The 27,399-nt window shown below is 44.6% G+C and overlaps 1 protein-coding gene and 1 pseudogene across 12 annotated transcripts in view; one reads left to right on the top strand and one right to left on the bottom strand.

Moving 5' to 3' along the window:
* Nucleotides 1-27,399, bottom strand: part of SLC25A16 (solute carrier family 25 member 16) — a 58,675-nt gene that overhangs the window by 28,824 nt on the left and 2,452 nt on the right. For 5 of the 11 annotated variants that reach the window (XM_077946694.1, XM_077946695.1, XM_077946696.1 and 2 more), the window contains exons 2-4: nt 21,039-21,131; nt 12,847-12,980; nt 9,617-9,680 (exon numbers count right to left, since the gene is read on the bottom strand). In XM_077946694.1, coding sequence (XP_077802820.1) covers nt 9,617-9,680; nt 12,847-12,980; nt 21,039-21,131 — 291 coding nt within the window. Of the gene's footprint in view, nt 1-9,616; nt 9,681-12,846; nt 12,981-21,038; nt 21,132-21,358; nt 22,497-27,399 lie in introns of those variants that run through there. The other 6 variants (XM_077946698.1, XM_077946700.1, XM_028826588.2 and 3 more) reach the window with 4 other exon arrangements.
* On the top strand, nt 1,097-3,595 carry LOC144331157 (large ribosomal subunit protein uL24 pseudogene; annotated as a pseudogene). The gene has a single exon (XR_013398103.1). The product of XR_013398103.1 is annotated as a large ribosomal subunit protein uL24 pseudogene (transcript).

Below are 27,399 nucleotides of genomic sequence, written 5' to 3'. Positions count from 1 at the left end.
AGATTAAAGTATAACAAAAATACATAGATTCTAAATACATACTTTAGACAAAAGAAGGGCTCCAAGCATCATAGATACAAAAGCTAAGCCACAAAGCTAAGCAAATTGGTCTGGAGTAGGAGTCCAAGGAAGTCCAATTCTACAATAGTTTGTCCCTTGGAAACACGTTACTACTTTGAGGTTGACTAAATATCAGTTATGAACAACCAAAATACACCTGTCGATAGTTGTGTGCAATCTCTGATGAGTATGACAACTAAAATTATGTTCTTAGAGTAGGTTCTAGGTAGAAAAAATTCAGTTATGACACTCATGAGCCACAATAGAAACCATTATAACACAAAAGAATAACTGTACATCTTTTTCTTCTTACTTCTAACATTTTTTTTTTCCCCCGAGATGGAGTCTTGTTCTGTTACCCAAGCTGGAATGCAGTGATGTGATCTCGGCTCATTGAAACCTCCACCTCCCAGGTTCAAGCAATTCTCCTGCCTCAGCCTCCCAAGTAGTTGGGATTATAGGCGTGCACCAAGACACCCGGCTAATTTTTGTATTTTTAGTAGAGATGGAGTTTCACCATGTTGGCCAGGCTGGTCTTGAACGCCTGCTCTCATGATCCACCCCACCTTGGCCTCCCAAAGTTCTGGGATTACCCACCGTGCCCTGCCTTTATTTTTATTTTTGAGGAAATTGGGTCTCATTGTGTTGCCCAGGCTGGTCTTGAATTCCTGAGCTCAAGCAATCCTCCCTCCTTAGCCTCCCAAAGAACTGGGTTTATAGAGTATATGCCTTTTGTACAGGATTCTCACATAGAAATCACAGATCTCTAATACCTGTACAATGTAAGTCAAAAACCCAAAGGGCTTAAGAGTAGAGGTCTAAGCATCATGCCACTCCCCCACTCCCACAAATCAGGACTCAAATTCTATTAATTGGGACTTACCTACATTCCAATTTTCAAAAATTCAAGAATTGGACTACCAGCTCAGAAGAGCAATTTTTCCAAACATGTAGGAAGCTTGTTGCTTTTGAATTCTGGATCAGAGCTCAAGGGAGATAGAATTCCCCCTTTTTTTTTTTTTAACTTTTTCTTTTTTCTTTTCTTTTTTTTTTTTTTTTGAGACAGTCTCATTTTGTCACTGTGCCCAACCTAGAATTCCCCTTTTTTTTTTTTTTTTTGAGACCGAGTCTCGCTCTGCCACCCGGGCTGGAGTGCAGTGGCCGGATCTCAGCTCACTGCAAGCTCCGCCTCCCGGGTTCACACCATTCTCCTGCCTCAGCCTCCCGAGTAGCTGAGACTACAGGCGCCCGCCAACTCACCCGGCTAGTTTTTGTATTTTTTAGTAGAGACGGGGTTTCACCGTGCTAGCCAGGATGGTCTCAATCTCCTGACCTCGTGATCCACCCGTCTCGGCCTCCCAAAGTGCTGAGATTACAGGCTTGAGCCACCGCGCCCGGCTAGAATTCCCTTTTAAATATAAAAGTATTTGGAAGGCCAGGTGCAGTGGCATGTGTCTGTAGTCCTAGCTACTTGGGAGGTTGAGATGGCAGGAATGCTTCAGGTCAGGAGTTCAAGACCAGTGTGAGCCACATAACCTCTTTTTTTTTCTGTCTCTACAAAAAAAGTTAAAATTAGCCAGGCACGATGGCATGTGCCTGCAGTCCCGGCTACCCAGGAGGCTGAGTGGGGAGGACTGCTTGAGCCCAGGAGTTAGAGGTTGCAGTGAACTAGCATCTCACCACTGCACTCCAGCCTGGGCAACAGAGCAAAATCCTGTCTCTGAAAAAAAGAAAACAAAATTTATTTGGGAAAGGTGCCTCCAAGCCTCTTTGAGATTCTCAAAGTCCGGTGAGCATGTGGTTCTAATAATCTTTGGAGTATACCGTACAGTCATCTGATTGCAGATGTCCAGCCTCTGCTGTGATCGGCTACTGCCTTTGCCATAGTCGTTGTTAAATATTTTGAATATCACCATTATTTACAACTAAAATATTCCCTACATTACAAATGAAACGAAAAGGAGAATAAAGAATTCAGGTTGCTGACTTAAAAGCATGCACTGGTATGGAAGGATTAATAACATTCCCTTGTGTTCATGGAGGACTTCAGATCTCTCAGACTGTTTTTACAGCAATTCTTTACACTGACCCTCAGAACAACTGAGATAGAGGAGAAAGATTGGGAAAAAGGAGGGTTGTGGGAAAGAGAGCGAAAGAAACCACAAGCTCCACTTTAACAAACATAGAGGCAAGTTACAGAGGTTTTGGGTGATCTGCCCATGGTCAAAGGGAAGGTGAGTAATGGAGGCCAGGCAGGATCCCAGCAAGTGTTCTGTCCACTCAACCACCAAGCTTTGGACTGGAACATCAAGTAGGAGCAGACCAAAGAGCGCAACAAGCGGAACTCAGCTCATCACTTCTAGGTTGTAACACTTTCCTTCTTTTTTCTCTACTCTTTATCTTGTCACGTTTAGTTCCATGGAAACTGGCAGAGCCAGATGGATTTCAGACAACTAAAACATATGTGGGGAAAGGAGACCTTCCTTAAAAATACAAACCCTTCTCTTCCCTTCTGCAGCCATCACCGAAGCAGGAGCAGCCAAAATGAAATTCAATCCCTCTGTGACTTCCAATCGAGGCAAGAACTGCAAAAGGCATTTCAATGCAACTTCCAACATTAGCAGGAAGATTATGTCTTCCCCTCTTTCCAAAGAGCTGAGACAGAAGTACAATGTGTGATCCACGCCTATCCGAAAGGTTTTGATGAAGGTCAGGTTGTATGAGGACACTATAAAAGTCAGCAAATTGGCAAAGTAGTCCAAGCTTACAGGAAGAAACATGTCATCTACAATGAATGGGTGCAACGGGAAAAGGCTAATGGCACAACTGTCCATGTAGACGTTCACCACAGCAAGGTGGTTGTCACTAGGCTAAAACGGGACAAAGATGGCAAAAAGATTCTTGAACAGAAAGCCAAATCTCACCAAGTAGGAAAGGAAAAGGGCAAATACAAGGAAGAAACAATTGAGAAGATGCAGGAATAAAGTAATCTTATATACAAGCTTTGGTAAAAACTTGAAACAAAAAAAAGAAAATACAAACCTTGATCTCAATCTATAGGTTTCCTTTTGCTGGCCAACTGAGATTTAGTATGTATTGGATTGTAGTTGTAGGACGAGGGACAGGAAAAAAGTTTTTAAAAAGCTTTAAAATAAGCTACGTTAAAATGATCATAAAAAACACAACTTTTTACTTTAGCAAATATAAAATTTCCAAAGTTACATTTAGAAGCCTTATCAAAAGTAGAGGAGCAAAGATACCAGACATAAATTAATCATAAGATCCAGTTCAAGCATTTCAATCACAGGAGAAAACTATAAATTGTAATTTATACAAAGTCTAGCTCTGTTGCCAAGGCTGGAGTGCAGTGGCGCGATCTGGGCTCACTGAAACCTCTACCTCCCAGGTTCAAGCGATCCTCCTGCCTCAGCTTACCAAATAGCTGGGATTACAGGCGCCGACCACCATGCCTGGCTAATTTTATTTATTTTTACCACAGACAGGGTTTTACCATGTTGGCTAGGCTGGTCTCAAACTCCTGACCTCAGGTGATTCACCCGCCTTGGTCTCCCAAAGTGTTGGGATTACAAGCAAGAGCTACCGTGCCTGGCCCTGAATTAAATTTTTAACAGGAGGATTATAACCTGATTATAGGCCAGGCACCATGGCTCACGCCTGTAATCCTAACACTTTGGGAGGCTGAGGCGGGTGGATCACCTGAGGGCAGAAGTTCGAAACCAGGCCAGGTGCGGAGACTCACACCTGTAATCCAGCACTTTGGGAGGCCGAGGCAGGCAGATCATCTGAGGTCAGGAGTTTGAGACCAGCCTGGCCAACATATTGAAACCCCGTCTCTACTAAAAATACAAAAATTAGCCAGGCATGTGGCACATGCCCGTAATCCCAACTACTTGGGAGGCTGAGGCAGAAGAATCTCATGAACCCAGGAAGCAGAGGTTGCAGTGAGCTGAGATTCCACCACTGCACTCCAGCCTGGGCAACAGAGGGAGACTCCGTCTCAAAAAAAAAAACAAGAAAAACGAGAATTGCAAAGCGATATACAGGATGCGCGCGGTGGCTCCTGCCTGTAATCCCAGCACTTTGGAGAGCCAAGGTGGGCAAATCACCTGAGATCAGGAGTTCGAGACCAGCCTGGCCAATATGGTGAAACCCCGTGTCTCTACTAAAAATACAAAAATTAGCCAGGCATGTGGCACGTGCCTGTAATCCCAGCTACTCGGAAAGCTGAGGCTGAAGAATGGCTTGAACCCAGGAGGCGAGGGTTGCAGTGAGCCAAGATTGTGCCACTATACTCCAGCCTGGGCAACAGAGAGGGACTCCATCTCAAAAAAAAAAAAAAAGTGATATACAAAATAACACATCGTAAAATTTGGAAACTTTCTAACATTGCTCTTCTGTAAACTGAAGACAAATCATAGAGCTTTCCTAATAATGTTGTCCTGTGGACTCCATGTCGAGTGTCCAAATATTATATGTCAAGAGTTGTATCAGCCAGGCTGAGTGCAAACTCATCCCACCACTCAGCCTGGGTGACAACTGAGATTTAGTATGTATTGGATTGTAGTTGTAGGACGAGGGACAGGAAAAAAGTTTTTAAAAAGCTTTAAAATAAGCTACGTTAAAATGATCATAAAAAACACAACTTTTTACTTTAGCAAATATAAAATTTCCAAAGTTACATTTAGAAGCCTTATCAAAAGTAGAGGAGCAAAGATACCAGACATAAATTAATCATAAGATCCAGTTCAAGCATTTCAATCACAGGAGAAAACTATAAATTGTAATTTATACAAAGTCTAGCTCTGTTGCCAAGGCTGGAGTGCAGTGGCGCGATCTGGGCTCACTGAAACCTCTACCTCCCAGGTTCAAGCGATCCTCCTGCCTCAGCTTACCAAATAGCTGGGATTACAGGCGCCGACCACCATGCCTGGCTAATTTTATTTATTTTTACCACAGACAGGGTTTTACCATGTTGGCTAGGCTGGTCTCAAACTCCTGACCTCAGGTGATTCACCCGCCTTGGTCTCCCAAAGTGTTGGGATTACAAGCAAGAGCTACCGTGCCTGGCCCTGAATTAAATTTTTAACAGGAGGATTATAACCTGATTATAGGCCAGGCACCATGGCTCACGCCTGTAATCCTAACACTTTGGGAGGCTGAGGCGGGTGGATCACCTGAGGGCAGAAGTTCGAAACCAGGCCAGGTGCGGAGACTCACACCTGTAATCCAGCACTTTGGGAGGCCGAGGCAGGCAGATCATCTGAGGTCAGGAGTTTGAGACCAGCCTGGCCAACATATTGAAACCCCGTCTCTACTAAAAATACAAAAATTAGCCAGGCATGTGGCACATGCCCGTAATCCCAACTACTTGGGAGGCTGAGGCAGAAGAATCTCATGAACCCAGGAAGCAGAGGTTGCAGTGAGCTGAGATTCCACCACTGCACTCCAGCCTGGGCAACAGAGGGAGACTCCGTCTCAAAAAAAAAAACAAGAAAAACGAGAATTGCAAAGCGATATACAGGATGCGCGCGGTGGCTCCTGCCTGTAATCCCAGCACTTTGGAGAGCCAAGGTGGGCAAATCACCTGAGATCAGGAGTTCGAGACCAGCCTGGCCAATATGGTGAAACCCCGTGTCTCTACTAAAAATACAAAAATTAGCCAGGCATGTGGCACGTGCCTGTAATCCCAGCTACTCGGAAAGCTGAGGCTGAAGAATGGCTTGAACCCAGGAGGCGAGGGTTGCAGTGAGCCAAGATTGTGCCACTATACTCCAGCCTGGGCAACAGAGAGGGACTCCATCTCAAAAAAAAAAAAAAAGTGATATACAAAATAACACATCGTAAAATTTGGAAACTTTCTAACATTGCTCTTCTGTAAACTGAAGACAAATCATAGAGCTTTCCTAATAATGTTGTCCTGTGGACTCCATGTCGAGTGTCCAAATATTATATGTCAAGAGTTGTATCAGCCAGGCTGAGTGCAAACTCATCCCACCACTCAGCCTGGGTGACAGAACAAGAGCCTATCTCAAAAAAAAAAAAAAAAAAAAAAAAAAGGAAAGAGAGAAAAAGGAGAGAAAGAAGAGAAGGGGAGAGGAGGGAAAGAGGAGAGGGGAGGGGAGGGAAGGGAAGCGAAGGGAAGCGAAGGGAAGTGAAGGGAAGGGGAGGGGAGGGAAGGGAAGCGGAGGGAAGGGAAGCGAAGGGAAGGGAAGGTAAAGGAAAGGAAAGGAATGTTGGGAGAATTTGACTCAAAATTTGAATTTTCAAATGGGTGCAGTAGTGTGTGCCTCTAGTCCCAGCACTTTGGGAGGCTGAGGCAGGAAGATCACTTGAATCCAGGAGTTTAAGCCATCCTGGGCAACAGAGCAAGACTCCATCTCTAAAATAACCTTTTTTTGGCAAAAAAGTTATGTGAGTGAATAATGTTGGCACAACTGACAAGTCATATGTAAAACTTATTCCATCCATCCCTCACTCCCTCTATAAAAGTAAACATAAGATCAACATGCCAAAACAAATAGTTTTAGTAAAGAAACATGACTAGGGCTGGGCACAGTGGCTCACACCTATAATCCTACACTTTGGGAGGCCAAAGCGGGTGGATAACCTGAAATCAGGAGTTCGAGACCAGCCTGGCCAACGTGGCGAAACCCCATCTCTACTAAAAATACAAAAATCAGCCAGGCATGGTGGCGTGAGCCTGTAATCCCAGCTACTGGGGGGCTGAGGCAGAAGAATCGCTTGAACCTGGGAGTCAGAGATTGCAGTGAGCTGAGATCTTGCCACTGCACCCCAGCCTGGGCAACATAGTAAGACTCTGTCTCAAAAAAAAAAAGAAAAAGAAAAAGAAAAACATGACTAAATGTCTTTAACTTAGAATGGGGAGGGAATTTCTACACACAACACAAAATTTAGAAGTTTAACAGAGGAAAAAAACTAACATGTTTGGCCATGTAAAACGTCTGTATAGGGAAAAAAATCTTAGATGATTTTTTTAAAAAAATCATGGAACCAAAGGTCAAATCTAAAACTGGGAAATAAAATATTAGCAATATCTCAAAGAAAAAGAACTAACGTCCCACCTCCCAAACTCATAAAAATGAATATTGGCTGGCCAGGCGCGGTGGCTCAAGCCTGTAATCCCAGCACTTTGGGAGGCCGAGATGGGCGGATCATGAGGTCAGGAGATCGAGACCATCCTGGATAACCCAGTGAAACCCCGTCTCTACTAAAAAATACAAAAAAAAATTAGCCGGGCGAGGTGGCCGGCGCCTGTAGTCCCAGCTACGCGGGAGGCTGAGGCAGGAGAATGGCGTGAACCCCGGAGGCGGAGCTTGCAGTGAGCTGAGATCCAGCCACTGTACTCCAGCCTGGGCGGCAGAGCCAGACTCCGTCTCAAAAAAAAAAAAAAAAAAAAAAATGAATATTGGCCGGGCGCAGTGGCTCAAGCCTGTAATCCCAGCACTTTGGGAGGCCGAGACGGGTGGATCACGAGGTCAGGAGATCGAGACCATCCTGGCTAACACAGTGAAACCCCGTCTCTACTAAAAAATACAAAAAAACTAGCCGGGCGAGGTGGCGGGCGCCTGTAGTCCCAGCTACTCGGGAGGCTGAGGCAGGAGAATGGCCTGAACCCAGGAGGCGGAGCTTGCAGTGAGCTGAGATCCGGCCACTGCACTCCAGCAAGGGGGACAGAGTGAGACTCCGTCTCAAAAAAAAAAAAAAAAAAATGAATATTTAAAAAACAGAAATAGGCCAGGTGAGAATTTGAGGAGTTTGAGATCAGCCTGGGCAACATGACAAATGCCCGTCTCTACAGAAAATACAAAAATTGGCCGGGTGCAGTGACTCACGCCTGTAATTCCAGCACTTTGGGAGGCCAAGGCAGGCAGATCACGAGGTCAGGAGATCGAGACCATCCTGGCTAACACGGGAAAACCCCATCTCTACTAAAAATACAAAAAATTAGCCGGTCGTGGTGGCGGGGGCCTGTAGTCCCAGCTACTGGGAGGCTGAGGCAGGAGAATGGCGTGAACCCGGGAGGCGGAGCTTGCAGTGAGCCGAGATCACACCACTGCGCTCCAGCCTGGGTAAGAGCAAGACTAGGTCTCAAAAAAATTAAAAAATAAAAATAAAGAAAATACAAAAGGGCCGGGCGTGGTGGCTCAAGCCTGTAATCCCAGCACTTTGGGAGGCCGAGACGGGCGGATCACGAGGTCAGGAGATCGAGACCATCCTGGCTAACACGGTGAAACCCTGTCTCTACCAAAAAAATACAAAAAAACTAGCCGGGTGAGGTGGCGGGCGCCTGTAGTCCCAGCTACTTGGGAGGCTGAGGCAGGAGAATGGCGTGAACCCGGGAGGCGGAGCTTGCAGTGAGCTGAGATCCGGCCACAGCACTCCAGCCTGGGTGACAGAGCGAGACTCCGTCTCAAAAAAAAAAAAAAGAAAAAAAACTAGCCGGGCGAGGTGGCGGGCGTCTGTAGTCCCAGCTACTCCGGAGGCTGAGGCAGGAGAATGGCGTAAACCCAGGAGGCGGAGCTTGCAATAAGCTGAGATCCGGCCACTGCACTCCAGCCTGGGCGACAGAGCGAGACTCCGTCTCAAAAAAAAAAAAAAAAAAAAAGAAAATACAAAAATTAGCTGGATATGGTGGCATGTGCCTGTAGTCCCAGCTACTTTTGGGAGGCTGAGAGAGGAGGATGGCTTGAGCCTAGAAGGTGAAGGCTGCAGTGAGTTGTGATCACGCCACTGTACTCCAGCCTGGGAGACAGAGCCAGACCCTGTCTCAAAAAAAGAGAAGAGGAGAGGAGGGGAGGGGAGGGGAGGGGGAGGGGAGGGGGAGGGGAAGGGGAGGGGAAGGGGAGGGGATAAGAGAAGGGAGAGGAGAGGGAAGAGGAGAGGGAAGAGAAGGAAAGGAAAGGAGAAGGAAAGGAATTGCTAATCATGGTTGTCTCTAGGGAATGCAACTATTTTTACTGTATAGGAGTAGTTATTACTATAGTCATAATTCGTTACAATTTTTTTAAAGAAAAAAGATAAATTTTGAAAAGTAATGGCTGGTCCAAGTGAAGTGCAGTGATGTTTAAAACTCATTGATCACAATCAGTTACAGTTTTCTTTGTTTTCTCTCCATTCACACTGTATTACATGACTAGCCTTCAAAAAATTTTTTTAAAATTTTTAAACATTTCCAAAAGTAGAACTGTCAAAGAGAATGCAAGCTTTTCACATAGTTATAAGTTGAGACTACTCCTTATCCTCTACTGTAAAAGGACTATTTTTCAGTTGGCGTATGGTAATTTCATATATATAACTGAATATAGAAAAACAACAAATGTGTGCTACTAAATCAATGTCACACTTTTTATTTTAATACATAACTTTTTTTGAGGATGCACCCAGGAAAAAATACAAGTCACAGGACACCTGTAACCTGTGCTTTCCTTAATGCCACTCATATAATCTAAACCAAATTAAGTATTTTAACAGAAAATTAATTTGTCAGAAATAAAATATACCTAACTCCTCTTACCTGCCATAGATCCAGCCATTAATCTGTGCACATGACCCGAAATTCCCAGCTTCGTAGTAATTAACTAGAAAACAAGAACACTGAACTAAATGAGATATTTTTTAAATGCTGCCCATTTTACTGTTTAATAATGAAGATTTATTTCAAGAGTTACAGGACTAATAAAAAGAAAATTAATAATAAATGTGAACGAAATGAGCACAATTAAATACAGCTTGGCAGTATTATATCACAGCAAAGGGGATGTTTCCTCTGCAGTCTCTGCTTTAATTTTTTGTGTTTCTGCAGAAGCAAACTAGCTTAGAATTGCTAAATATATGATACTGTGTATTAAGGAACACAAGCCCTTAACAAGTGACTGAGGGTAGCAGGAATAAATTGTTACTTTTTTTTTTTTTTTTTTTTTTGCGACGGAGTCTTGCTCTGTGTCCCAGGCTGGATTGCAGTGGTGCAATCTCAGCTCACTGCAACCTTCGCCTCCTAGGTTCAAGAGATTCTCCTGCCTCAGCTTCTCAAGCAGCTGGGACTGCAGCCACATGCCACTACGCCTGGCTAATTTTTTATTTTTTAGTAGAGACGAGGTTTCACCATATTGGTCAGGCTGGTCTTGAACTCCTGACCTCAGGTGATCCACCCACCTCGGCCTCCCAAAGTGCTGGGATTATAGGCGTAAGCCACCACACCTGGCCTAATTTTTTATTTTTATTTTTTTTAATGCTCTATAGACAATGAAGTCCTGATATACAAATGGTATCAATTCTCTCTGGCTGACTAGCTTAGAATGTTGCTCCGATCTCTGCTGCTTGTTCTTTTTTTTTTTTTTTTTTTTGAGATGGAGTCTCGCTCTGTCGCCCAGGCTGGAGTGCAGTGGCGGGATCTCCACTCACTGCAAGCTCCGCCTCCTGGGTTCACACCATTCTCCTGCCTCAGCCTCCTGAGTAGCTAGGTTCCACCATGTTAGCCAGGATGGTCTCGATCTCCTGACCTCGTGATGCACCCAGGCTGGAGTGCAATGGCACAATCTTGGCTCACTGCAACTTCCATATCCTGGGTTCAAGCGATTCTCCTGCCTCAGCCTCCTGAGTAGCTGAGATTACAGGCATGTGCCACCACATCTGGCTAATTTTGTATTTTTAGTAGAGAAGGGGTTTCTCCATATTGGTCAGGCTGGTCTCGAACTTCTGACCTCAGCTGATCCTCCCACCTCAGCCTCCCAAAGTGCTATGATTACAAGTGTGAGTCACTGCGCCCAGCCAGTTTTACTATTTTATTTAATAAGAAAATCCAAAGTCACAGTGTTCCTCTCCTACAATTGAGTAACAAAAAGCACACTAAAGGCTGGAGCCCACGGATACCTTGGGCCCAGGAGTTCCAGATTAGCATGGGCAACACAGTGAGACCCCACCTCTACAAAATGTTTTTTAAAAAATTAGCCAGGCCGGGCCGGGCGCGGTGGCTCAAGCCTGTAATCCCAGCACTTTGGGAGGCCGAGACGGGCGGATCACGAGGTCAGGAGATCGAGACCATCCTGGCTAACACGGTGAAACCCCGTCTCTAGTAAAAAATACAAAAAACTAGCCGGGCGAGGTGGCGGGCACCTGTAGTCCCAGCTACTCGGGAGGCTGAGGCAGGAGAATGGCGTAAACCCGGGAGGCGGAGCTTGCAGTGAGCCGAGATCGCACCACTGCACTCCAGCCTGGGTGACAGAGCCAGACTCCGTCTCAAAAAAAAAAAAAAAAAAAAAAATTAGCCAGGCCTCCTCTCCACCACTGAAAAAGAAAGAAAGAAAGAAAAAAAAAATTAGCTGGGGGTGGTGGCACATGCCTCTAGTGCCAGTTACTTAGGAGGCTGAAGTGGGAGAACTGCTTGAGCCCATGAGGTTGAGGCTGCAGTAAGCCATGACCACATCACTGCACTCCAGTCTAGGAGACAGAGAAACTATCTCAAAAAAGAAAGAAAGAATAGAATAGAATAGAATAGAATAGAATAGAATAGAATAGAATAGAATAGAATAGAATAGAATAGAGGGAAGGAGGGAAGGGAAACACATTAAAAATATATTAATATTTTATGGATTTATTATCTTCTTTAAAGATACTCTAGCTTTCGGCCGGGCGCGGTGGCTCAAGCCTGTAATCCCAGCACTTTGGGAGGCCGAGACGGGTGGATCACGAGGTCAGGAGATCGAGACCATCCTGGCTAACACGGTGAAACCCCGTCTCTACTAAAAACATACAAAAAAATAGCCGGGCGAGGTGGTGGGCGCCTGTAGTCCCAGCTACTCGGGAGGCTGAGGCAGGAGAATGGCGTGAACCCGGGAGGCGGAGCTTGCAGTGAGCTGAGATCCGGCCACTGCACTCCAGCCTGGGCGACACAGCAAGACTCCGTCTCAAAAAAAAAAAAAAAAAAGATACTCTAGCTTTCATTCATTAGGAGTGAACATAAAGAATTTACTTGGCCGGGTGCAGTGGCTATGCCTGTAATCCCAAGACTTTGGGAGGCCAAGGCGGGGGATCACCTGACATCAGGAGTTCCAGACCAGCCTGACCAACATGGTGAAACCCCGCCTCTACTAAAAATAAAATATTAGCCAGGCATGGTGGTGCATGCCTGTAAGAATGTAGGAGGCAGAGATTGCAGTGAGCCAAGATCATGTCATTGCACTCCAGCCTAGGGAACAAAAGTGAAACTCCGTCTCAAAAATAAATAAATAAATAACTCATAACTGACTAACAATTCTGGAATCAGTAACTCCAAAGACAATTTATATTTAAAAGCTTAAGCTATCACAAGTCTTATTCCTTTAAAAAGGCATTGCTATATCAAAAGTAACTTTTTGGCCCAGTATCATGGCTCATGCCTGCAAGACCAACACTTTGGGAGGCCAGGAGTTCGAGACAAGCCTGGCCAAAATGGCAAAGTCCTGTCTCTACTAAAAATACAAGAATTGGCCAGGCATGGTGGCACAGGCCTGTAATCCCAGCCACTCAGGAGGCTGAGGCAGGAGAACTGCTTGAACCTAGGAGGTGCAGGTTGCAGTGAGCCTTTCAAAATAGTGTCACTGTACTCCAGCCTGGGCAGCGAGACTCTGTCTCAAAAATTAAAAAAAAAAAAAGTTAAAATTTTAAAATATGAAACTTTTACATATTTTTAAATGTCCAAAGCAAATGCCTGGTCAAGCATGCACAATATTCAAGAATGCAAAAGAGAAAAGATCAAAGTTTAACTACCGTTTTATAATGCTCAAATGCCATAAACTGGATTGCACCATAGGGAAAGATTCGAATCATCATTGCACCATTTCCTTTATACAATCCAAGGAATCCTTCTTTTTGAGGAACAGCACGCAATGCAGAAAATACTCCTATTTTTAGAGGAAAAATGCTGTTAAAACAGAGAAAATTACCTAAATCTAAATTTTCATGACAACCACAGATAAAGATTAATGTGCCATCACTTGGGATATAATTTTGCTTAAGGGATTACATGAATAGTAATTTCTATAAAACAGCTAAACCTACTAAAAATACAAAATATATCCAAATAATATAAATAAGCACACCCCATACAATATAAAACCTACTGTAGAAACAGCTACAAATTATAACAAATTCTATTTATAATAAATATAATTATATTTATATTAAACTATAGCAATCTAAAAAATATTAACAATAGAAATATATGCAAGGTCTAGGTTTGCACTAAAGATGATCTACTCTTTTTTTTTTTTTTTTTTTTTTGAGACAGAGTTTCATTCATGTTGCCCCAGCTGGAGTGCAGCGGTGTGATCTGGGCTCCCTGCAACCTCCGCCTCCCTGCACTCTCCGCCTCCCAGGTTCAAATGATTCTCCTGCCTCAGCCTCCCAAGTAGCTGGGATTACAGGTGCCCGCCACCACGCCCAGCTAATTTTTGCATTTTTAGTAGAAACGGGGTTTCACCATGTTGGCCAGGCTGGTCTCGAACTCCTGACCTCGTGATCCACCCGTCTCGGTCTCCCAAAGTGCTGGGATTACAGGCGTGACCCACCATGCCTGGCCCTGAAGATGATCTACTCTTATCTGGAAGGATGAAGGCAGGTTTCAGAGGCCTACCCAGATACATGTGTTTTGTTTGTTTACATAAAGAGACTTTTAAATAAAACAAGCAAATAAAAAGATTACCTATTAATACTCTGTAAGTGTGGGGGCAAATTTTCATTATTAGGACACTTTAGGAATAATGATAAACAAAGGGCTCAGTTGTAATCTATATACAGTGATATTCTGAGCTTTCTGACAAGTAAAAAATATAGATATAGATACATCTATATATAGTGATATCTTTATTACTTTATTAACATCGGTCACTAATCCTACAAGCAGTATACAGACTTCTCAAAAACACATGACTACTTCCATTATTCAACAATTTAAATTCAAGTTCCCTTTCAAATTTTTCAAGCAAACTTTTGATCAAATATGAAAGTAAATCACCAGGCTCATTTCAAATTTTAGACTGCAAATAACCTTTTCAGCCCTTCTCAGTAATTAAAATTGTAGGTACTTATTAACATCCAAAAGATATATCCCAAAAGTATCTCACAATAAGCAGATATCTAAATGTACTAACATTCTGTTAAGAAGAATCCTGGCGTTGCGTGGTGGCTCATGCCTGTAATCCCAGCACTTTGGGAAGACAAGGCAGGTGGATCACCTGAGGTCAGGAGTTTGAGATCAGCCTGGGCAATATGGTGAAACCTCGTCTCTACTAAAAATACAAAAATTAGGCAGGCATGGTGTCCTGCGCCTGTAATCCCAGGTACTCAGGAGGCTAAGGCAGTCTGACCTACATGATGAAACTCTGTCTCTACTAAAAATACAAAAATTAGCTGGAAGTGGTGGCAGGTGCCTGTAATCCCAGCTACTAGGGAGTCTGAAGCAGGAGAACTTTTTGAACCCGGGAGGCGGAGGTTGCAGTGAGCCAAGATTGTGACACTGCACTCCAGCCTGGGCAATCAGTGAAACTCTGTCTCAAAAAAACAAAACAAATTGGGATAAGGAGAAATTTTAAATATACTCCTTCCTTATAATTTGAGGAAAATAATTTTAATTTAAAATAAGAAGTACAACCAGGCACAGTGGCTCATGCCAATAGTCTGAGCACTTTGTGGGGCCAAGGTGAGAGGATCGCTTGAGCCCAGGAATTTGACACCAACCAGCCTGACTCAGCCTCCCAAAGTGCTGGGATTACAGGCGTGAGCCACTGCACCTGGCCTTTGTCTTTTTTTTTTTTTTTTTTTTTTTGAGACGGAGTCTCGCTCTGTCACCCAGGCTGGAGTGCAGTGGCCGGATCTCAGCTCACTGCAAGCTCCGCCTCCCGGGTTTACGCCATTCTCCTGCCTCAGCCTCCCAAGTAGCTGGGACTACAGGCGCCTGCCACCTCGCCCGGCTAAGTTTTTGTATTTTTAGTAGAGACGGGGTTTCACTGTGTTAGCCAGGATGGTCTCGATCTCCTGACCTCGTGATCCGCCCGTCTCGGCCTCCCAAAGTGCTGGGATTACAGGCTTGAGCCACCGCGCCCGGCCGTCTTTTTTTAATACAGTTTTTTTTTTTTTTTTTTTGAGACATGGTCTTATTCTGTCACCCAGGCTGGAGTGCAGTGGTGTGATCACAGCTCACAGCAGCCTCTACCTCCTGGGCCCAAGCAATCTTCCTGCCTCAGCCTCCTGAATTGCTGGGACTAAAGGCAAGCGCCACCATGAGACCAGCCTGACCAACATGATGAAACCTCGTCACTACTAAAAATACAAAAATTAGCCCAGCATGGTGGCACGCACCTATAATCCCAGCTACCTGGGAGGCTAAGGTTGAAACCAGGAGGCAGAGGTTGCAGTGAGCCAAGATCGCACTACTGCTCTCTAGCCTGGGTAACAGAGCAAGACTCCATCTCAAAAAATAATAAATACATAAATAAAAGACATATAAAATAAAAACACGTCTTTGATGCCTTGGAAGTAATGTCACACTTTTTATAAGAAGTTGGAGTAGAAGTAATAGTTTTGTCCAATAACATATCTTTATCATCTGTGAAAAATCATGTTTAAAAAAGCAAAATTTTAGGGGCTGGGTGCAGCTGGGGCTGCTCACGCCTGTAATCCCAGCACTTTGGGAGGCCAAAGTGGGTGGATCATCTGAGGTCAGGAGTTCGAGACCAGTCTGGCTAACATGATGAAACCCTGTCTCTACTAAAAATACAAAAAAAAAAAAAAAAAAATTAGCCAGGTGTGGTGGTGAGCACCTATACTCCCAGCTACTCGGGAGGCTGAGGCAGGAGAATTGCTTGAACCTGGAAGGCCAAGGTTACAGTGAGCCAGATCGCACCGTTGCACTCCAGCCTGGGTGACAAGAGTGAAACTACATCTCAAAAAATTAAAAAATGGACAGGGCGCAATGGCTCACGCCTGTAATTCCAATACTTTGGGAGGCCGAAGTGGGCAGATCACCAGGTCAGGAGATCAAGACCATCCTGGCTAACACAGTGAAACTCCATCTCTACTAAAAACACAAAAGATCAGCCAGGCGTGGTGGCATGTGCCTGTAGTCCTAGCTACTCGAGAGGCTGAGGCAGGAGAATTGCTTGAATCCGGGAGGCAGAGGTTGCAGTGAGCCGGTATCATGCCACTGCACTCCAGCCTGGGCGACAGAGCAAGACTCCGTCTCAAAATAAATAAACACATGAAAAAAATTTTCGAAAAAAGCAAAATTTTAAAAAACTATCTTATACCTACAAAAAGTGGAGAGGTACCTGGAATAAAATGCTTAAAAGCATTAAAAAAAAAAAAAAAAAGGTTGGGTGCAGTGGCTCACTCCTGTAATCCCAGCACTTTGCGAGACCGAAGCCGGCAGATCATGAGGTCAGGAAGTTGAGACCAGCCTGGTCAACATAGTGAAACCCCATCTGTACAAAACATACTAGGGCTTGGTGGCAGGCACTTGTAATTTGAGCTACTTGGGAGACTGAGGCAGGAGAATCTGGCCTTGAACCTGGGAGGCAGAGGTTGCAGTAAGCCAAGATTATGTCATTGAACTCCAGCCTGGGCAACAAGAGTGAAACTCTGTTTCAAAAAAGAAAAATTAAATTAAATTAAAAGCCACCAAAACAGATTTATTTTTTTGAGGGGGCTTGTATATTTTAAAAATAGAGGACATTCCAAAGACTACTATAATAGTTCACTGTTGCACTCCAGGAATTCACTCCAAATTTTATACGCCTTGTAGGGTATACTGTAACCAGGGTACACTGTAACCCACAGCATGTAGCCCTATAGAGCGTGAAATCTAGTATGAATATGTAACCTAATGACTGCAAATCAGGAAACAAAACAACACACATCAGCACAGGGAGGAGGTTAAAGGAATAAAAGAATCCTGTTCAGACACTGATACGCAGGGTCATTGTAAAACACCCCAAGACACTGGGTAATATCATTCTTCTCCATTTTATCCTCAATCTAGACAACAAAAGAAAATAATTTCCTTCCTTTCCAGTTTTTTATAATCTCTCAACAAGTTCATAGGTCTAATTCTTTCTTTCTTTTTTGGAGACAGAGTCTCACTCTGTTGCCCAGGCTGGAGTGCAGTGGCACAATCACAGCTCACCGCAGCCTCAAATGCTTGGGATCAAGCAAGCCTCCCACCTCAGCCTCCCAAGAGTACTGGGACTACAGGCACATGCAACCACACACATTTAATTTTTTTTTTTTTTTTTTTTAAGATGGGGTCTCACTCTATCGCCCAGGCTGGAGTACAGTGGCACAATCTTGGCTCACTGCAACCTCTACCTCCTGGGTTCAAGCAATTCTCCTGCCTCAGCCTCCTCAGTAGCTGGGATTACAGGTCTGCGCCACCATGCCTGGACAATTTTTGTATTTTTAGTAGAGACGGAGTTTCACTGTATTGCCTAGGCTTACACATATTTAATTTTGATTCTTTGTATACATGAGCAATAAACTGTGTGAGGAAGAATTCATTGCAGAGGCAGGGCACAGTGGCTAATGCCAGTAATCAAAGCACTTTGGGAGGCCAAGGCAGGTGGGTCAAACAGCTTAAGCCCAGAAGTTTGAGACCAGCCTTGGCAATATAGAGAGACCTTGTCTCTACAAAAAATTTAAGACATCCTGTCGCAAATAAATACATACATACATATATAAATACATAAATAAGTCTAATAAAAACTAAATTAAAGATAAATGATAATTCACTCCTGGATATGAAGATAGTTGCAATTTTCCTATTTCAAAGTACAGACTTCCTCAGTATTAAAAATGTCAGCTGGGGCTGGAAGTGGTGACTCATGCCTGTAATCCCAGCACTTTGGGAGGCCGAGGCAGGTGGATCGACTGAGATCAGGAGTTCAAGACCAGCCTGACCAACATAGTGAAGCCCCATCTCTACTAACTATACAAAAAATTAGCTGGGCATGGTGGCAGGTGCCTATAATCCCAGCTATTCGGGAGGCTGAGGCAGGAGAATCGCTTGAACCTGGGAGGCGGAGTTTGCAGCGAGCTGAGATCACGCCATTGCACTCCAGCCTAGGCAACAAGAGCGAGACTCCGTCTCAAAAAAAAATTTTTTTGGCTGGGCAGTAAGGTCCCACGCAGTAATCCTAGCACTTTGGGAGGCCAAGGCAGGAGGATCACTTGAAGTCATGAGTTGAAGACCAGCCTGGGGAACAAGTGAGACCTACTCTCTTTTTTTTTTTTTTAAATAAAAAATAAGAAACCAGCCTGGTCAAACATAATGAAACCCTGTCTTTACCAAAAATACAAAAATTAGCTGGGCGCAGTGGTGCATGCCTGTAATCCCAGATACATAGGAGACTGACACAGGAGAATTGCTTGAACCCAGGAGGCAGACGATACCATGAGCTGAGACCGCGCCACTGCACTCCAGCCTGGGCAATAGAGCAAGACCATCTCAAAAAAAGAAAAAAAAGAAGAGAGAGAGAAAAAAAGAAAAGAAAAAATATTGACAAGAAAATGAGTTACAATTAATATACTACATAAATATCCATTCAGGATTATAAGAATGACACTTTTAAAATGCAGTTGGAAAAATAACTGATTGTTATTCACCCTGTTAAACATCTTTCTATAAAACGATATTATAAAAATCAAGCACAGTGGCCACGCGTGGTGACTCATGCCTTTAATCCCAGTACTTAGGGAGGACAAGGCGGGCAGATCACCTGAGGTTGGGAATTCGAGACCAGCCTGGTAAACACAGTGAAATCCCATCTCTAGTAAAAATACAAAAATTAACCCGACATGGTGGCACACGCCTGTAATCCCAGCTAGTCAGGAGGCTGAGGCAGGAGAATAGCTTGAACCCAGGAGGCAGAGGTTGCAGTAAGCTGAGACTGAGCCAGCTTAGACTCAGTAAGCTGAGACTGGGCAACAGAACAAGACTCCATCTCAGAAAGAAAGAAAAAAACTAACACAAATAATGTTTTGGCCGGGAGCAGTGGCGTATGCCTATAATTTCAATACTTTGGGAGGCCAAGACAGGCAGATTATTTGAGGTTAGGGGTTCGAGGCCAGCCAACATGGCGAAATCCTGTCTCTACTGAAAATACAAAAATTAGCCAGTCATGGTGGCGGGTACCTGTAATCCCAGCTACTCGTGAGGCTGAGGCATGAGAATGGCTTGAACCCTGGAGGAGGAGGTTTCAGTGAGCCAAGATCATGCCACAGTACTCCAGCCTCTGGGCAACAGAGCAAGACTTTGTCTCAAAAAAATAGTAATAATAATAAGCTGGGTGTGGTGGCTTACACCTGTAATCCCAGCACTTTGAGAGGCTGAGATGGGCAGATCATGAGGTCACGAGTTCCGGACCAGCCTGGCCAATATGGTGAAACCCCGTACCTACTAAAAAATACAAAAGTTAGCCGGGCATGGTGGCGCACACCTGTAGTCCCAGCCACTCAGGAGGCTGAGGCAGGAGAATCACTTGAACCTGGGAGGCAGAGGTTGCAGTGAGCCGAGGTCACGCCATTGCACTCCAGCCTGGGCAACAAGAGCAAAACTCCGTCTCAATAAATAAATAAATAAATAATAAAAAATCAGACTGAGTTGTTATGTGTGCCTGTGAACAATGTGACTAATTAATCCCAATAAACACGTAACATTTACTTCAATTATTCCAAGATTTGGGCTAGGAAAATATCAGCATCCTAAAATGATAATATATATAACCACTACTGCAAATGAAAGGATTATAATGGATAAGAAAAATATTCTTTGGAAAATTTGCCCCCTTTCCTTTTTTTTTATTTTTTATTTTTTTTATTTTTTTATTTTTTATTTTTTTTGAGACAGAGTCTCGCTCTGCCACCCAGGCTGGAGTGCAGTGGCGTGATCTTGGCTCACTGCAAGCTCCGCCTCCCGGGTTCACGCCATTCTCCTGCCCCAGCCTCCCGAGTAGCTGGGACTACAGGCGCCCGCCACCTCGCCCGGCTAGTTTTTTTGTATTTTTTAGTAGAGACGGGGTTTCACTGTGTCAGCCAGGATGGTCTCGATCTCCTGACCTCGTGATCCGCCCGTCTCGGCCTCCCAAGGTGCTGGGATTACAGGCTTGAGCCACCGCGCCCGGCCTCCTTTTTTTTTTAATTGCACCCTTTCAAGTTCCTGAATCTACAGAGAAAAAACAAAGAGCAAATTTGCCCGTTTGAAATGCTTGTTTCCTGGTGCCGTAAAGAAACAGTACTTGAACATATATTTAAAGTACTTAGCAAGGTCATTTTTATTTTTCGCAGAAAGGGTACCCTCGCCAGCAGTTTTGCCATGAGAGTACACCGAACAAAGGAGAAACAGGGTCATTTATAACCTGACTTGTCCACCCTACTGTTGTGTCCTGTTTCCATTGGCTGGAATGGGACCTCACATCCTATATTTGTCCCGATTGGCTAGCAATTTAGAACTTTTTAAAAGAGGCAAAGGAGAACAAAGGAAGGAGAAATTAACGTGTGGAATCCTGTGAAAGGTCAAAAAACACCTTTAAATAAGGAAGAGGAACAGGCTGTGACTAATGCTTGCAAAACACCTTCAAATAAGGAAGAGGAACAGGCTATGACCTAATGCTTGCTTGGAGCAGAATAAGCATGCCAGGGCAAATATTTACACTAAATTGTGGGAGCTAAGAAAATAAAGTACTTTGATTTTTTTTTATCATGGCTAGCAGATATTTAAGAATGTTAGCACAAGTCTTTGAATAAATTTTGCTTTTTAAAAGAAGTTAGTATGTATTCCTAATTAAATGGGGAAAAAGTCTTTAAAGAGGAACCTCTACTTTACTTTTTGCATCCCCAAACTTAAATTCCCTTTTTTGCCCACTTTCCACAATATTTTCATTCATTTTTATCTTTAGCATCTATTAACTCACCGAAATGCTTGTAATGGCGATTGTGAGCTTGTAATAAAACCTTTACTCGATCCAATGGAGCAACTGTTGTTTTGGCACAGCATCCAGCAATACCTAAAAATTTTTCAAAAGGTCAGGAAGAAATTGCGTACCATTTCTTTCCAGATAGAAATCATTAGTTGTTCAGCCAGCAAACCCTCTAATCTCTAATTTAGTCTCCATGAGTAAATCTGCCTACAGCATGGACATGCAGATGCCTGGTCCCCATTCCCTGTAACTTAATAAGTGAGCATGATTACACTACTTTAGTAAGTTTTATTGTGTAAATCAGCATCTAATACCTGAGGAACACTGGGAATCTTGCTAAAATGTGATTATGGAGACAGACACTTGAAGGTATTTATCCAACTGCCAGGTCCTGTTTGAAGTAACCTCCTCTTCTTCTGGAAGATTTTTATGGAGACAGACACTTGAAGGTATTTATCCGATTGCCAGGTTCTGTTTGAAGTAACCTCCTCTTCTTCTGGATCATTTTTTCATTGAAACAACCAACTTTTACCCATAAAATTAGTCATTCATTTATACATTCAGCAAATATGTATTTTGACCCTACCATGTGCCACTGGGAAAAAGTATAGATGAAAGTAGAATAAAGTGCATACATGGGCTTTAGCATAGGTCAGAGTCCAGGCCAGCCCCTCGAGCTTGGCATGCTTCTAAATCAACTATATAGACTTCTCTACAATATTGTACATCTAGTAATGACTTGATAAAATGGGTGGCTCCTCTTATAAAAAGGTGAAAAATAAGCCAGGCACAGTAGCTCACACCTGTAATCCCAGCACTTTGGGAGGTCAAGGTGGAAAAATTACTTGAGACTAGGCATTTGAGACCAGCCTGGGAAACACAGTGAGACCTCATCTCTATAAAAAAAATGTTAAAAATCGGCCGGGCGCAGTGGTTCATGCCTGTAATCCCAGCACTTTGGCAGGTTGGGGCGGGCAGATCTCCTGGGGTCAGGAGCTCGATACCAGCCTGGCCAACATGGTAAAATCCCGTCTCTATTAAATATACAAAAAAAATTAGCGAGGCATGGTGGCAGGCACCTGTAGTCTCAGCTATTTGGGAGGTTAAGGCAGGAGAATCCCTTGAACCCAGGAGGCTGAGGTTGCAGTGCGCCGAGATCACGCCATTGCACTCCAGTCTGGGCAACAAAGTGAAACTGTCTCGAAGAAGAAAAAAAAAAATTAGCGAGACATGGTGGTATGCCTCAATACTCAGAGGCTAAGGCTGGAGGATCACTTGAGCCCATAGCTGGAAGTCGCAGAGAGCTATAATTGCGCGGCTTCGCTCCAGCCTGGGTAACAGAGCAAGACCCGGTCTTTAAAAAACAACAAGTCCAGGCACGGTGGCTCATGCCTGTAATCCAGCAATTTGGGAGGCCAACGCAGGCGGATCACTTGAGGTCAGGAATTCGAAACCAGCCTGGCCGACATGGTGAAACCCCATCTCTACTAAAAATACAAAAATTAGCCAGGCATGGTGGCGGCTGCCTGTAATCCCAACTACTCGGGAGGCTGAGGCAGGAGAATCTCTTGAACCCGGGAGGCGGAGGTTGCAGTGAGCTGAGATCACGCCATTGCACTCCAGCCTGGGTTACAGAGACTATATCTTAAAAAAAGGAAAAAAAACACACACACACACACACACACACACACACACACACACACACACACACATAAAATTTTAACTTTAAAAATCCACATTCTGAGATATCCAAAAATAAATTGTGGCTGGGAGCGGTGGCTCACGCCTGTAATTGCAGCAGTTTGGAAGGCTGAGGCGGGCAGATCACGAGGTCTGGAGTTCAAGACCAGCCTGGCCAACATGGTAAAACTCCATCTCTACTAAAAACACAAAAATTAGCCGGGCATGGTGGTGCATGCCTGTAATCCCAGCTACTTGCGAGGCTGAGGCAGGAGAATTGCGTGAACCCAGGAGGCAGAGGTAACAGTGAGCTGAGATCACACCATTGCACTCCAGCCTGAGCAACAGAGTGGGTCTCTGTCTAAAAAAACAAACAAAATAAATAAATAAATAAATAAAATGTATATTTATACTCAAATATTATATCTACTATGTTTCCATATCAAAGCTCTCTTATCCGAACTAATGAAAATAATAGCTGGCCAGGCGCAGTGACTCATACCTGTAATCCCAGCACTTTGGGAGGCCGAGGCGGGCGGATCACCTGAAGTCAGGAGTTCGAGACCAGCCCTACCAACACGGAGAAACCCTGTCTCTACTAAAAATACAAAATTAGCCCGGCGTGGTGGCGCATGCCTGTAATCCCTGCTACTCGGAAGGGTGAGGCAGGATAATCACTTGAACCTGGGAGGCAGAGGTTGTGGTGAGCCGAGATCACGCCATTGCACTCCAGCCTGGGCAACAAGAGCGAAACTCCGTCTCAAAAAACAAAAAAAGGCTGGGTGCAGTGGCTCATGCCTGTAATCCCAGCACTTTGGGAGGCTGAGGCAGGTGGATCACAAGGTCAGAAGTTCAAGACCAGCCTGGCCATAATGGTGAAACCTTGTCTCTATTAAAAATACAAAAATTAGCCAGGTGTGGTGGTGGGCACCTGTAATCCCAGCTACTCAGGAGACTGAGGCAGAAAATTGCTTGAACTCAGGAGGCAGAGGTCTCAGTGAGCTCAGATTGCGCCACTGCACTCCAGCCTGGGTGACAGAGTGAGACTCCGTCTCAAAAAAAAAGAGTAAATCATAATAATGGCTATCCAAAATTATGGATAAACTAAAAATAATATGCATTTGGTTTTAAAATATTGTATATTATCTTCTCAGTTGTGTACGAATTAACTGTATAATGAATTATTTAGGCCAGGTGCAGTAGCTCACGCCTGTACTCTCAGCACTTTGGGAGGCCGAGGCAGGCAGATCACCTGAGGTCAGGAGTTCAAGACCAGCCTAGCCAACATGGTGAAACCCCATCTCTACTAAAAATACAAAAATTAGCTGGGTGTAGTGGCACATGCTTATAATCTCAGATACTTGGAAAGCTGGGGCAGGAGAATCGCTTGAACCCGGGAGGCATAGGTCACAGTGAGCCGAGATCACACCACTGCACTCCAGCCTAGGTGACAAGAATGAAACTCCGTCTCAAAAAAAAAAAAAGAGAGAGAGAAATTGTTTAGAATGTATTCAATAAGTAGTTTTATTTAATAGTATCTTTTTTTTTTTTTTCCAGGCTGGAGTGCAATGGCATGATCTCGGCTCACTACCACCTCTGCCTCCCAGGTTCAAGTGATTCTCCTGCCCCAGCCTCCTGAGTAGGTGGGATTACAGGAACCCGCTGCCACGCCCAGCTAATTTTTTTTTTTTTTTGTACCTTTCGTAGAGACGAGGTTTCACCATGTTGGCCAGGCTGTTCTTGAACTCCTGACCTCGTGATCTGCCCGCCTCGGCCTCCCAAAGTACTGGGATTACAGGCATGAGCCACCACAACCAGCCTATTTAATAGTGTCTTACCTTGCTTTCACACTACAGTAGTCCCCCCTTATCTGCAATTTCACTTTCTGCAGTTTCAGTTACCACCAGTCATCCATGTTCAAAAAATATTAGATAGACAATCTGTAATAAGCAATTCACCTGGGCACAATGGCTCACGCCTATAATCCCAGCACTTTGGGAGGCCTAGGTGGGAGGATCACTTGAGGTAAGGATTTCAAGACCAGCCTGGCCAACTTGGCAAAACCCTGTCTCTACTAAAATAGAAAAATTAGGCTGGGCGCAGTGGCCCACACCTGTAATTCCAGCACTTTGGGAGTCCGAGACAGGCGGATCACCTGAGGTCGGAAGTTCGAAACCAGCCTAACCAACATGGAGAAACACCATCTCTACTAAAAATACAAAAATTAGCTGGGCGTGGTGGCGAATGCCTGTAGTCCCAGCTACTCGGGAGGCTGAGGTAGGAGAATCGCTTGAATCCGGGAGGCAGAGGTTGCAGTGATTCAAGATCGCACAATTGCACTCCAGCCTGGGTGACAAGAGCAAAACTCTGTCTCAAAAAAAAAAAAAAAAAAAAAAAAAAAAGGTCGGGCGAGGTGGCTCACGCCTGTAATCCCAGCACTTTGGGAGGCTGAGGCGGGCGGATCACGAGGTCAGGAGATCGAGACCATCCTGGCTAATACAGTGAAACCCCCTCTACTAAAAACTTCAAAAAATTAGCCGGGCGCGGTGGTGGGTGCCTGTAGTCCCAGCTACTCGGGAGGCGGAGGCAGGAGAATGGCATGAACCCGGGAGGCAGAGCTTGCAGTGAGCAGTGAGCTGAGATCGCGCCACTGCACTCCAGCCTAGGAGACAGAGGGAGACTCAGTCTCAAAAAAAAAAAAAAAAAAATTAGCCAGGCGAAGGGCCAGGCATGGTGCCTCACATCTGTAATCCCAGCACTTTGGGAGGTTGAGGCGGGCTGATGGTGAGGTCAGGAGATTGAGACCATCCTGGCTAACAAGGTGAAACCCTGTCTCCACTAAAAATACAAAAAATTAGCCAGCGTGGTAGCACGTGCCTGCAGTCCTTGCTACTCGGGAGGCTGAGCCAGGAGAATCGCTTGAACTTGGGAGGCAGAGGTTGCAGTGAGCCAAGATCATGCCACTGCACTTCAGCCTGGTGACAAAGTGAGACTCCGTCTCCAAACAAAAAAAAAACAAAAAGGAACACACAGACACACACATACTCACATTTAATATCAAGTGCCAATAAGGCAGTGGGGATACAAAATGGAATAGACACTTTAGAAATACTTTGACAGTTTCTAATTAAAACACAAAAAATTAGCCGGGAGTGGTGACGGGCACCTGTAGTCCCGGCTACTTGGGAGGCGGAGGCAGGAGAATGGCGTGAACTCGGGAGACGGAGCTTGCAGTGAGGCGAAGCTTGCAGTGAGGCGAGATAGCACAACTGCACTCCAGCCTGGACAATGTGAATGAATCTTAAATGCATTAAGGTAAGTGATGGAAGTCAAACTCAAAAGGCTACATACTGTATGACTCTATTTATATATCTTTCTGGAAAAGTCAAGACTATAGAGATAGAAAAACAGATCAGTGGTTGACAGGGGTTGCAGATGAGAGGAGAGGAATGTCAAAGAAAAGTGGAAATAAAGCCCGGCACAGTGGCTCATGCCTGTAATTCTAACACATTGGGACGCCAAGGCAGGTGGATCACTTGAAGTCAGGAATTTGAGTCTGGCCAGAATGGTGAAACCCAGTCTCCACTGAAAATACAAAAATTAGGCCAGGCACGGTGGCTCACACCTGTAATCCCAGCACTTTGGGAGGCCGAGGCGGGCAGATCACGAGGTCAGGAGATCAAGACCATCCTGGCTAACACGGTGAAACCCCATCTTTACTAAAAATACAAAAAATTAGCCGGGTGTGGTGACAAATGCCTATAGTCCCAGCTACTTGGGAGGCTGAGGCAGGAGAATCGCTTGAACCTGGGTGGTGGAGGTTGCAGTGAGCCAAGATTGCACCACTGCACTCCCGCCTGGGCAACAGAGTGAGACTCCTTCTCAAAAAAAAAAAAAAAAAAATTGCCAGAAGTGATGGCACCCACCTGTAGTCCCAGCTACTCTGGAAGCTGAGACAGGAGATCACTTGAACATGAGAGGTGGAGGTTGCAGTGATATCAGGCCACTGCACTCCAGGTTAGGCAACAAAGCGAGAATGTCTCAAAAAAAAAAAAAGAAAAAGAAAAGTGGAAATATTTTGGAACTACTCTATATCTTGACTGTGGTGGTCATTACACAACATGTTTGTCAAAGTGCATTTTACTTAGCCAACAATGATAGCTCTTTTTTTTCCCCTTTCATGGAATCTGGCTCTGTTGCCCAGGCTGAGTGCAGCGGTGCGATCTGGGCTTACTGCAACCTCCGCCTCCCGCGTTCAAGTAATTCTCCTTCCTCAGTCTCCCAAGTAGCTGGGACTACAACAGGTGGGCACCACCATGCCCGGCTAATTTTTGTATTTTTTGTACAGACTGGGTATCACCATGTTGCCCAGGCTGGTCTCCAACTCCCTAGCTCAAGCTATCCACCCGATTCAGCCTCCCCAAGTGCTGGATATAGAGGCCTGAACCACTGCACCCAGCGACAGATCTTTTGTTCTCTGATTTATACCAAGCAAGTTGGAGGCACATAGCTGGGACTCATTTCCATGTGAATAACTGTCATTTCTTTTTTTTTTTTCTTTTAATTGAGAGGGAGTCTCGCTCTGTTGCCCAGGCTGGAGTGCAGTGGAGCAATCTCGGCTCACAGCAACCTCCACCACCCAGGTTGAAGCAATTCTCATGCCTCAGCTTCCCAG

This window comes from Macaca mulatta, chromosome 9 (assembly GCF_049350105.2).
Source record: "Macaca mulatta isolate MMU2019108-1 chromosome 9, T2T-MMU8v2.0, whole genome shotgun sequence".
Lineage (NCBI taxonomy): Eukaryota > Metazoa > Chordata > Mammalia > Primates > Cercopithecidae > Macaca > Macaca mulatta.
This window is presented reverse-complemented; position numbering and strand designations above follow the sequence as displayed.